General features: G+C 43.8%; 1 protein-coding gene across 3 annotated transcripts; it reads left to right on the forward strand.

Annotated features, from left to right (window-relative positions):
- Positions 1–288: 288 nt before the first annotated feature.
- SLC25A19 (solute carrier family 25 member 19) lies at positions 289–11,135 on the forward strand. Of its 3 annotated transcripts, none has more exons than XM_065416184.1 (7): positions 289–410; positions 1,031–1,211; positions 1,961–2,116; positions 2,816–2,986; positions 4,962–5,145; positions 6,450–6,580; positions 8,540–11,135. In XM_065416184.1, the coding sequence occupies exons 2-7, from the start codon at positions 1,080–1,082 to the stop codon at positions 8,738–8,740; spliced, it is 975 nt and encodes a 324-aa protein (XP_065272256.1). In that variant the 5' UTR covers positions 289–410; positions 1,031–1,079; the 3' UTR covers positions 8,741–11,135. The 3 variants fall into 3 exon arrangements, with proteins under 3 accessions (XP_065272256.1, XP_065272258.1, XP_065272257.1); XM_065416185.1 differs by having other exon boundaries at positions 401–472; XM_065416186.1 differs by lacking the exon at positions 8,540–11,135 and having other exon boundaries at positions 6,450–6,857.
- Positions 11,136–11,829: the final 694 nt, after the last annotated feature.

Here is an 11,829-nt window from a genome sequence, read left to right on the forward strand (position 1 = left end):
CCTTTTCCTCCTATAGGGTGACCAGATGTCCCGATTTGGGGGTCTTTTTCTTATATAGGCTCCTATTACCCCCACCCCCTGTCCCGATTTTTCACGCTTGCTGTCTGGTCACACTATCCTATCACCCCAAATGCTTTCCTATGTCAGCTTGGGAGGAGGGGATGGAGAGGCACCTCGCCCAGCCCTGCCCTGTATTACGCTGCGAGGTCTGGCGGGACTACATCTCCCAGCAAGCCTCGGGCCTGTGGTGATCCTGAGCATGCGCAGTTTATCTGTCCTCCCGGACCAGGACAGGCCGCTGGCTGGATTGGCTAGGCCCAGCCTGGGCCGATGGCAGCGTTCGGGGAGCGGCTCTGAGCAGTGCCGTGAGGAGGCGACAGCGTCCGGGAGCCGCCCTGGGTGGCAACGGGGTGAGCGTCGTGGCGGTGAATGTCTCCTCTGGCGGGGGGAGGCCCGAGGGAGAATTTCTGAGGTGCGGTGACCCAGGGCAGCCTCGGCCCCAGCGCGTCCCCGTCCACACCAGCGACCGGCCCCCTCGGCGCGTCCCCGCGACCGGCCCTTGGGCTCCCGGCGCGTCCCCAGCCAGACTAGCGACCGGCCCCTCTGCCGCCAGCCTGGCCCTGTCCAACGCAGTAACTGTCCCTTCTGCAGGTCCCAGCCAGTAACCCTCACTTCTGCCCCCATCCACCCGAGCCCCACACCAGCAACCATCCCCTCTAGTAGGGCTGGTGCCGGCATGTCTGTTCCAGAGGTTATCCTCCCCTTCCCAAACCAAGGTGTATTATTGTTGCCCTTGTTAGGCTGGCCGAAAACCTTTTATTTTGCTTTATTATTGTTCCTGTTTAAATAGGCCATGTGTCCTAGTGGCGGGAGCAGTTTTAGGAGTCGGGGGTTCCTTTTGGGGATCAAAAATATTCATAGGCCTGAGGCTAGCTTGTCGTGTGATAGTGACCTCTTTGCTCCTCTGCAAGAGGTCAAAAGTAGACCTGTCACCAAAAACTCCTTATTCTCTTCTGTGTTTGGACTGTAGCACCCTTGGAGGTTGATGCAGGTGGAGGCTGCCCGTGGACCAGGCAGTGATGGTCGGCTATGACCCCAAATCTGAAGTGAAGTCCATCTCGGCTGTGGAGGTGGCTGTGGCAGGATCCGCATCTGGGTTTGTCACTCGGGCTCTAATCAGCCCTGTGGATGTCATCAAGATTCGCTTTCAGGTACCTTTCCCAACAGCCCCCATGGCACACCTGGAAGAGGAACATACAGAGAATAAAAAGAAGCAACGCTTTTTCTTGTAACCTTTTATAGTATTTAAATAAATCGTTGCCAGTGTCACAAATACACCCAGAAGCTATTACATAGCTGATTAAACTTCTGTGTGTGAGTTAAATACAGATTATACAAGGTAGACAGATATATTTTTCTTTGGGGGCCGTTTCTGCTTTCTGGTAACAAATTAATGTATTTTTACTGCTCTGTCTTATTTTCTGGTACATAGCTCTTGTGTTTTTCTTGTTCTTCCTTCTGTTTTTCCTTCCTATCTAACTGTCCTAATTTAGTTTTATTAACATTTTTGCTGAATGTCATAGCTCTTTAGCGTTGCACGTACCTCTTCTTCTGCCCCCAACTCTTAAGGACCAGCAGCAGTGGAATCTGAGCCAGCTGTAGCTGCCATGAGGGCACACAAGGAGTGGGGTCTGAGTTAATGTAGGCCACTGAATGTTTAAAAGATCAGGTTCAGGACCTTGAAGCAGATCACAGAGTAAAGTACACCTCTACCCCGATATAACACGAATTTGGATATAATGTGTTAAAGCAGTGCTCCGGGGGGGCGGGGCTGCGCACTCCGGTGGATCAAAGCAAGTTCGATATAACACGGTTTCACCTATAATGCGCTAAGATTTTTTTGGCTCCCGAGGACAGCATTATATCGAGGTAGAGGTGTAATTTATTTGTTCTTTTTCAGCTTCAGATTGAACAACTCTCCCCCAGAAACCCACTGGCTAAATATTATGGCATCTTGCAAACTGCACACCGGATCCTTCATGAGGAAGGGCTGACAGCATTCTGGAAGGGGCATGTGCCTGCTCAGCTCCTCTCAGTCAGCTATGGAGCTGTCCAGGTAAGGTGTCAGGAAATCATCCAGGGCTAGCTTTGTTCTGAAGTTTTTAGTTCCTATAGTGGCTTTGTCAGCAGCCTCATCCTGTCATAGCTGCCCATCGCTTACCCAGCTGTCTGTAGGGCTAGTCCATTTGAGGGTACTTTGTATGCCAAAGGGGAGACTCTGATAGTGTGATTAGGTGATGGTAGAGCAGCGGACCAAGAGGACAGTTGTGGGCTCTAGTCTCAGATGAGTTCCTTACATGCTGTGAGTCCTTGGGTGTGTCACTTATCTTTCTGGTTCACTTAGTGCCTTCGTTGATTGAGGATGACAGTGTTGATAATACTGATTCATAGGTTGTTGTGAAGCTTAATTCATTAATGTTTCTAAAACCTTTTGAGACCATCTATTGAAAGGTGATGTATAAGAGCCAAATATGTATTATTTAATAAATAATTTATGGAGAGGAGAGAGAGTTAAAATGGGATCTTCCTAGGAGGCCTTTTTGTTTTAAATCCCAGACTATATTTTCCTAAAGGGAGAACTGAAGATTCTGAATGCCAAGAGTATTCCCCAATTTAATAGCTGCATCCTTGGAGCATACCCTCCAGGAGGTTGCAAATGATGGATTTATTTATTTTTGTTTGAATGTGGTAGAACCAGGAGGGTTGTGGGTGATAAGAGTTTTCTCTGTGACGTATGTTTCTGTTTCTCTGTAAGTTTGTGACCTTTGAGTGCCTGACGGAATTGGTGCACAATGCCTCACCATACGACACCCGCAACTTCATTGTGCACTTTGTGTGTGGCGGCCTGGCTGCTTGCACTGCCACCATGACAGTTCAGCCTCTTGACACACTGCGCACCCGCTTTGCTGCTCAGGGCGAGCCTAAGGTATGAGTTAGGGGAGAATTTTAGCTTTGTTATATTTGTTGATAGCCATGTTTCATTCAGATTAGTGTGGGGGAAAACTGCACAACTTCCAGCAGGTGATCTGGGAAGACTGGAGCCCTTAATGGGTGGTAATGCCATTAATGCCAAGTTATCCTTTAGTCCATTGACACACGTGCTTTGTCCTGGCAGCGAGAAGGAGGAACTGTTCTTTTTGGCGTGGCTGATTTGGCTCTCATTTGGTACTCGGCCGCACAAGGGAGTTATTCCTCTGCCTTTCTTGGGGGGACATGTCTCAAACAAAGAATCATAGAAATGTAGGGCCGGAAAGGACCTTGAGAGGTCATCTAGTCCAACCCTCTGAACTGAGGCAGGACCAAGTATACCTAGACTATCCCTACCAGCTGTTTGTCTAACCTGTTGTTAAAAACCTTCTGTGATGGGGATTCCACAACCTCCCTTTAGGAGCCTATTCTGGTGCTTAGTTATCTATATAGTTAGAAAGTTTTTCCTAATAGCTAATCTAAATCTCCCTTATTGCAGATTAAGCCCATTACTTCTTGTCCTACCTTCAATCTACATGGAGAACAATCTATCACCATCCTCTTTACAACAAACCTTAAGATATTTGACGACTGTTACCAGGTTCCCCCTCAGTCTTCTTTTCTCAAGACTAAATATCTTCAGGATTTTTTTAACCTTTCCTCATAGGTCAGGTTTCTAAATCTTACATCATTTTTAGAGTGCTCCTCTGGACTCTCTCCAGTTTGTCCTCATCTTTCTTAAAGTGTGGTGCCCAGAACTGGACACAGTGTCCAGCTGAGGCCTCACCTGTACCAAGTACAGTGGGATAATTACTTCCCTTGTCTTACATACATCACTGCTGTTAATACACCCCCAAAATGATGATATCCTTTTTCACAACTGCGTCACATTGTTGGCTCATAAATATGCAAAGTGTATGAAGAGTCGTGCAGGTTCTTACAGGTATGAAGTTTTTAAAGCAGTCCTCTACTAATCCAGTTTTATATCCTAGTTTATTCAAGGATCTGTCTCCCCCAACCAAGTTCGGTCTCCCCTCTGTTCTTACTGGAGACACTTAATTTTGAATCGGAGCCATTTTCTTACTGTATTTCTGCTTGACTTGTAATGGAATCGCAATCCATTCCCATGTATTCAGTGTCAGGGCTTCACTGCAGGAGTAAATGGTGAAACTAGGCTGTGAGGAAGAAAACACACCTCTGATACAAATACAAGTGCTGGTGAGCTTAAGCCATTGGGAAAATTACCAAAAATATGAGAAGTAGCTAGATTTCTTAGTACAGTAAGTCTTTGAGTACTGCGTTTTCTAGCTACCAGTCAAAGAAGACCGGACAAGAAATGTTCTCAGCTTCTTGAGTAAAGAGCTGTGACTGGCATATTTGACATCACTCTTGTAAATTAAGAATCTTTGAAGGACACTCAATCTGTGAATTCAGCTGTGTTTTGCACAGTTACCCAGAGCTTTCCCCCTGCCCCACAATAGCTGTCCTGATCTGCCAGCCTCCCCTTACTGTCACTTTCTGAAGCTATTCATATCAAGGTGTTCTCAGTCATGGGGACCCATCTCTGGGGCTTGCTTCCCACCAGAGCCAAAGTTCAGGCAACTTCAGGATACAATGTCCAGCCATGCCTTTCAGTGGGATATTGCTGTCAAGCAGAACTGAGGGTTTGTTGGTTCAGTTAGTCTCACGTGGAAGAGATCCATGTTTATTCTGTCAGTTTGTTTTAATTATTATCAGGATTTCAAAGACTCAGCAGTGAGTGTTCATGTGACGATACGTGAAATGGTTTTGTTAATCTGTTTGTGCTAAAAATCAACCTGTTATACGTTGGGAGATGGGAATCCGCATGATCTGTATCCGGAATGTAACCAATTTCTGAATAGCTGACTGTAAATGTATCTAACAGGAGAACTTTACTATTCCTTGTTGTTTAGGTTTACCGAAATCTTCGTCATGCTGTGGTGACCATGTACCAAACAGAAGGGCCTCTGACCTTCTACAGGGGTTTGACCCCCACTATCATTGCTGTCTTTCCATACGCTGGTCTCCAGTTCTCCTTTTACAATCTCCTGCAACAATTGTATAAACGGGTGATGCCATCCGAAGGAATGAATACAGGTGGGTGCTTGGGACTGTGAAATACTCAGTCATGGAGGAAGAAGAAGGGTGGCCCAGTGGTTAGGGCACTAGTCTAGAACTTGGATCTGAGTTCAATTTCTTCTCCTGTCACAGACTTACTGTGTGACCCTGGGCCAGTCACTTGATTTCTCTATGCCTAATTTCCCCACCTGTAAAATGCCTAAATACCTTACCTCATAGCAGTGTTGTGAAGATAAATACATTAGACTGTGAGGCACTCAGATATTGTGGTAATGAGGCCCATAGAAGTACCATCGACAGGAAGATGAACTCTCCAGTCCAGTATATTCTTTCTCAAATTGGGTCACTTTCCACTGCTTGTGCAGTGGAAAGATCTTGCTGAGACAGCCTTTATTTCTTTCAATTTCAGTAATATTGTGGGGATAGGACTGTCAGTGAGTACAGGATCTCTGAACAGCTGTGTGTTCTAAAGTTGCTTCCCCTCTTCAGTTTGTACAGGAGGATTCATCTGGTGCAGGTTAAAGCTCCCAAGTTGTTCTAATATTGATCTCCTGCTCTTTGGCTATTCTGAGTTTTTAAGAGAATTTCATGAAAAGTGGCACCTTGACAGCCCTGGAGATGGGACCTCCATCCACCAGAGCACATACAGCATGGGTAGCATCACTGCACGTTACTGCTCCATCAGAGTGTTCTTAAGTAGAGAGATTACCTCCTATGTGTGAGAGCAGCTCATCCTCAATGTTCATTCAGTCTTAGACAGCAGATTGTGATGGTAGTTTTGTGTTGTGGACACCTGCCAATTAGGACCTGAACTAAGACTACCAAACTCCTTTCCCATTGGCCTCTGTACAGCCATCAGATGGTACCAATTTATGATCTCTACCAACCCATTCTGATTTGAACCCTCAACTGGAGGCACAAGGTTCCATACCCTATTACCAATCTCCAGTATTTTTTTTCCTAGCAATGTGAAAGCTTGCATGGTTATTGATGATAAACCCTTCTGTTATTGTTTCTTTTGTGTATTGCCATTTGACAGAGCTGCAGAATAAATCAGTCTTTAGATTAAGACTGGATATGTTTCTAAAAGATATGCCCTCACTCAAAGAAGTTGTGGACTTGATGCAAAAAATCTTGGGTGAGGTTCCATGGCCTGTTTTATGCAGAAGGTGAGACCAGATGATCATAATGGTCCTTCCTGGCCTTACAGTCTATGAATAAATGGTTCTGATTTACTTTCCATTATGCGTTTTTAAATCAGAAATCCATTCTAATCCTCCATTTCTTCCATACACTCTTCTTTCCACTTCTCTGCTTTTCAGGTAATGTTAAAAACCTCGTGTGTGGCAGCTGTGCCGGAGTTATCAGCAAAACTCTTACTTACCCTTTCGACCTGTTTAAAAAGCGGTTGCAGGTGGGAGGCTTTGAGCAGGCCCGGGCAGCCTTTGGGCAGGTGAGAGATGTTTTGATCAATTGGTTTTCATATGTTTAAATGTAGACCAAGAAATAAAACATTACCCAGAAAACTCAGCTATAACATCTGATTTTGAACAGGGTTCTGTTTATTTCCTCTCTGGGCCTACCAAAGCATTGTTGGTTGACTTGTTCACAATATACTATATATGAGAGAATCTTCTTAATAGGCAGTCATTTGAGGTGGACCAGTCATCCCAGATAAACAGCTACCCTGATTAGGAGATTATTTTTCCTTCTAGAAACAAAAATTTCTGAAAAGACCTGAAATTAAATAAAATACTGTAATGAGTAAAAATAACCATGAATTTTTAAAAATCACCTGTCTTCCTAATTTTGTAATTTCTGTGTTAAACTGACGTTGAAGTTCTGAACTCTGATATTTTATCTCCTTAACCAAATGCAGAATTTTTGCTAGCACTGTTCTAAATAATCAGCAGTTACTGCAGTTCACTAGTGGAATAAATTGCCTTTCGGAAAGATGACTCAACTGAGTGGTGTATACTACGTCTGTATGTATAGATCTAGGCTGGGAGACTCAAAGGGGCCTAGGGGATTGACAGTAGTCATGGCCATGTAATAAATTGCATTTATCTTGTACTATTGACTGAGGGTCAGATTTTTAAAGGTATTTAGGTGCCTATCTCACATTGATATCAATGGGAATTAGGTGCCCAAATACCTTTTAAAAATCTGGCCCTGACTCACTTGCACTGTGCTCTTGGAGAGGGGTTGAATGAAAGTTTGGAGGAGTTTGGATTTATTTTATTTTTCTATTTGCTGATGGATATTTGTATGTCAAGATGAGATGAACAGTTCTTGCTACTATATTGTGTATTTTAGTGTATGGAATAGGCACTCAGAATTCATGGTGGGTACCTAAAGAGACTTGTATAAATCTAAACAAATTAAATACTTCTAGCATTCCTTACCACCTTGAAATAGACACCCATTTAAAAAATTGTATTAGAGAAATATTTCCTTTCTCCCCCAAATATGAAAATGTCCCTTCCAGTTTATATTGGCCTGACATGCAAATTGGGTAGTACCCAATCTTTGAAGCAATGACAGATATATGGTCTGAGAGGGAAGGATGTAAATACTAGGGAGGGAGAGGAGTTATTTAAGTTAAGCACCAATGCTGACACAAGAACAAATGGATATAAACTGACTATCCACGAGTTTAGGCTTGAAATTAGATGAAGGTTTCTCACCATCAGAGGAGTGAGGTTCTGAACAGCCTTCCACGGGGAGCAGTGGGGGCAAAAAACCTTACTGGCTTCACGACTGAGCTTGAGAAAGGGAGGGTTGTCTTCCTCTGCAGCATGGAGCAGGGATCATTTGCAGGTTTAAACTAGTGTAAATGGTGGATTCTCTGCACCTTGAAGTCTTTAAATTATGTTTTGAGGACATCAGTAACTCAGCCAGAGGTTAGGGGTCTATTAAGGAGTGGGTGGGTAAAATTCTATGGCTTGCAATGTGCAGGAGGTCAGACTTGGATAATCATGATGGTCCCTTCTGGCCTAAAAGTGTCTGAGTCTATATGGAAAATAATACCAGCACATTCTGAAGCAGTTGCTCTGCAAACTGTAGCATGAACACTGCATGAGGTGTGGTATAAAGGATTTCCTGTCATTCAGTTGGCGTGTAAGCTGTTGCTGATAATGGTAAATGTAATTTGTGGTGCCTGCATCTACAAATCAGTGAGCACTCAGATTGATTCTCTGATGCTGCCAGTTAGTCATAGTGAATATCTGTAGAATCTCCATTGTATGTATCTAGAATACATTTTTGATACAGCCTTTGGGTTTCTTTCAAGTCCTCTGAGTCCCTTTCCTGGATGTGTGGAATATGATACAGAGGTTTCTGAGAGAATCCTGCCCAGGTGAGCTGAGCTTGTGCTGTTGTTGTCTTTACTCTCTCAACTCTTCTCCCCCAGGTGCGGACGTACAAGGGTTTAATGGACTGTGCTGGGCAGATTGTGCGAGAGGAGGGGCCTGTTGGATTGTTTAAGGGTCTCTCCCCCAGCTTGCTGAAGGCTGCTCTCTCTACTGGCTTCATCTTCTTCTGGTATGAGTTCTTCTGCAACCTGCTATATGCCCTGAAGGACACTGGCAGCACTAAGGGGCAGGAAGGCTGAAGAGGCAGGACTCATCAGCTGCAATTACTCTGTGGAAGAGTAAGACTAGTGGCCTCATTGTCACATGGCGTGGGGTGGGGAATGGCTCCTCCCTGCCAGGGCTCTGAAAACACGTGTCCACTAGCTTTGGAGGAAAGATCTGTTTGGAACAAAACCAAAGGAGCAGGTGACTGCAGCTTCAGTTGAGGACACTGAGCCCTGGAGTACACTGAGCATCTTCCATCATATCTCCTATAGTATCAGCATTCACTTTGGGAGAAGGGGTTTTATAAAAACCTAATTCTACTACCCATCTGGCAACATGCTCTGAAGAGGCATCTGATCAAATGTGTGAAATCCTTCAAGCACAGGGACCCATCTGACTTAGCTCATGCCGCTCAACTAGTGTCAAACGATGCCACATCTGCAAAGCTTCAGCCCTCTGCTTAGGGCCTGTCCATTTGCTGCATATTCTCATCTCCTTGCTGTACAGGTAACCCCTTCCTTACTCTGCATAGACGCCTGTCTTCTCTTTGCCATGAACATTTACCAGCTCCACATCCTCAGCCACTTTAAACATAGCATCATCTAGCAACGTTTATGCCAACGCCGATTTGCTTTCTCGCTACAAGTGGCAAGCTTACTTTTGTTTTACAAGTGTTCCTTATTCTGCCTGAGAGTTCTGCTGTGGGCCTCTTAGGGTTCTACTTTGCCAGTGTAATGCTCTTACAAACAGGTCTGCAGCTCTAATGCTGTTTGCTCTCAGGAAGCTCTCTCAATGCACAAACCCCATTTTTGCTTCGCACTGACATGTTGGGGCTCTGCTTTGCTATTTTGTCATGATTAAACAGATGCTATAAAGATTTTTTTTTTTTAAATCTACCTTAAAATAATGAAGACAGTCCTGTGGAAACTAGTGACTCTTTGATCATCATAGAGCCAAGGAATTGCTGAGCACCTGGTGTAGTTGGGAGATTAATTCTTTGAATCTCTTGTGGGGGCTTGAGAAAGACCTGAGAACTGCCAGATAGACTGAGAGAAATGACATGGTTGCTCTGTGGAGGGCATTGGAGCAGATCTTCCTCCCTGGAAATATTTCCAAACCCTCTCTATTGTGGATTAAACGATCTTCTAAACCTGTCATAGTCCCTTCTCTGGACTGAAGGGCAAAGAAGCTTGAGGAGTTTGGAATTGTTTGTGTATAGTTTGTGTTTGTTTTTAATTTTTCTGAAGCAGCCTGGTGAGCCTCCATGTGCACTAGGAGGGAATGAATGGGCAGAGAGCCTCCACCCTGATCCTGGTTTGTTGCACACTGGACTGTTGATCATACATGTGATGGGTCTTTATATGATCATTTAGCTGGTGGGGAAGGGGTTTAGTGACTTCTGTAGTAGAATGAAAAGACAAACCATGATAGTCATTTCACCTCCCACCCTCGATGTCTGTGTCTTTAAAGTATTTCTAATGTGCCCATCACTAGTCTCTAAACATGAGTCACATCACAAGGAGGGGAAGTGGCTAAAAATGAGAGCATTGATTCCCCTTAGGTAAAGGAGAGAGATACTGGTTTAATACAAAGAATTAGCAAGATGGGTCTTATTTTGCTACTGTTGAATTTTGCAGATTAGTATATTGGGGTTATATTTCCTAGAATCAGATAAATTAAGAGATGGAAAAGATCTATTAGGTCACCTTGTTCCTCCCACCTGCAAGGGCAGGGTTGTTGTTTTTGACTGTATACCTGACTTCAGTCCAATTTTCAGTGACTCAGTCAATAGGGCTTGCACTACTTCCCTCATGAGACTGTGCCACAGTCTAACTGGTGGCGATTGTTTGAATTTTATTCTAATGTAATCCTATCAGTGAGGATTTGCTTTGCCTGAAATTCACCCCACAAGCTGCTCAGCAATTGCATTTGTTTTTATCCTAGTGCCTTTTATCATTTGGGTAAAGCAAAACACTTTACTAAGCAAAGTACAACATACTAATAATACAGTAGCTGTTATGGAATCCACAACAGTTGCCACCTAGCCTTGGCCATTGGATCCTCTATGTGCAAATACTGCAACAAATACTTTCCAATACCATGTGTATTATTTCCAATAGCACTGATTACCTTAACTCATGTACAGTAACATTCATCTCTCGGGATGTTTGCACAGAGCTGTATTGGGTGCTTCAGTGAAAAAAACAAATGTTCTAGGATTGGTTACTGAAGTGGGTTATTTTCCCTTTTGATTTTAAGCCTCCATTGTTATGCAGAGCCTTAATCCTCTGCAGCATTTCTAGCGATCATCTGAATGGACCTTTTGTGAATTCAGTAGACTTAAGGCTTCTGACCCGCTGTGTTTTTTCACAATCTATGTTTAATGTGTGCCTGTCTCTAAAGAGAGGAAAGAAAACATTAAATATTTATTATGTTCCTGTCTGGCTTTTCCTTTCATCTCTTTGCAAACACTCAAACCATGTACATGATGGGGTGATGCAGTTAGATCATTTTGGACAAACACTCTCTAACAAGGACCTGATCTTGCTCCTGTTGACTGCAGTGAGATCAAGGCTCATGAATTATACTGCAGATGCAACCATATTTGTTATTGGAATTCCAAAGTTCCTGGGCTTGGTCACTAGAGGGCACCGTTGCCCCAACCGCAAAGCAGGAGATGGCTTCAGTGCTTAGATATCCATTACTGCACAATAACTAGTGATTGTCCAAATGGATTTGCACAAGCTTGGTCATTCCACTGTGTGAGTATTAAAGCAGCAGATGTTTGACCTACTTCGCCAATCTGTGGTAGACAAGTTCAGACTTAGTTTATATGTATCCGTAACACAGTGTTGCAGAATGTTATCAAAAGCTGCTCATTCTTCATTCACTAAAGCTGCTTTCTAGCTTCAAGAGTATGCTTGTTCTACTTTATATAAATGTGCTAATGCTAAGGAGTAATGACCAGTACTCATCACACATTAAGCACATGGTAACTTTGGAGCATAAAGTGTGTTCTACAGCACCTGCTCTTTTGAGACGTTAAAGTGAGCTGGCATATTCCCTCTTGCTCTTCATTTTTTTTTAGAGCTCATATATTTTCCCCCTTCTTAAATTCTTCAAA

The sequence above is a fragment of the Emys orbicularis genome, chromosome 13, assembly GCF_028017835.1.
Source record: "Emys orbicularis isolate rEmyOrb1 chromosome 13, rEmyOrb1.hap1, whole genome shotgun sequence".
NCBI classification, from domain to species: domain Eukaryota; kingdom Metazoa; phylum Chordata; order Testudines; family Emydidae; genus Emys; species Emys orbicularis.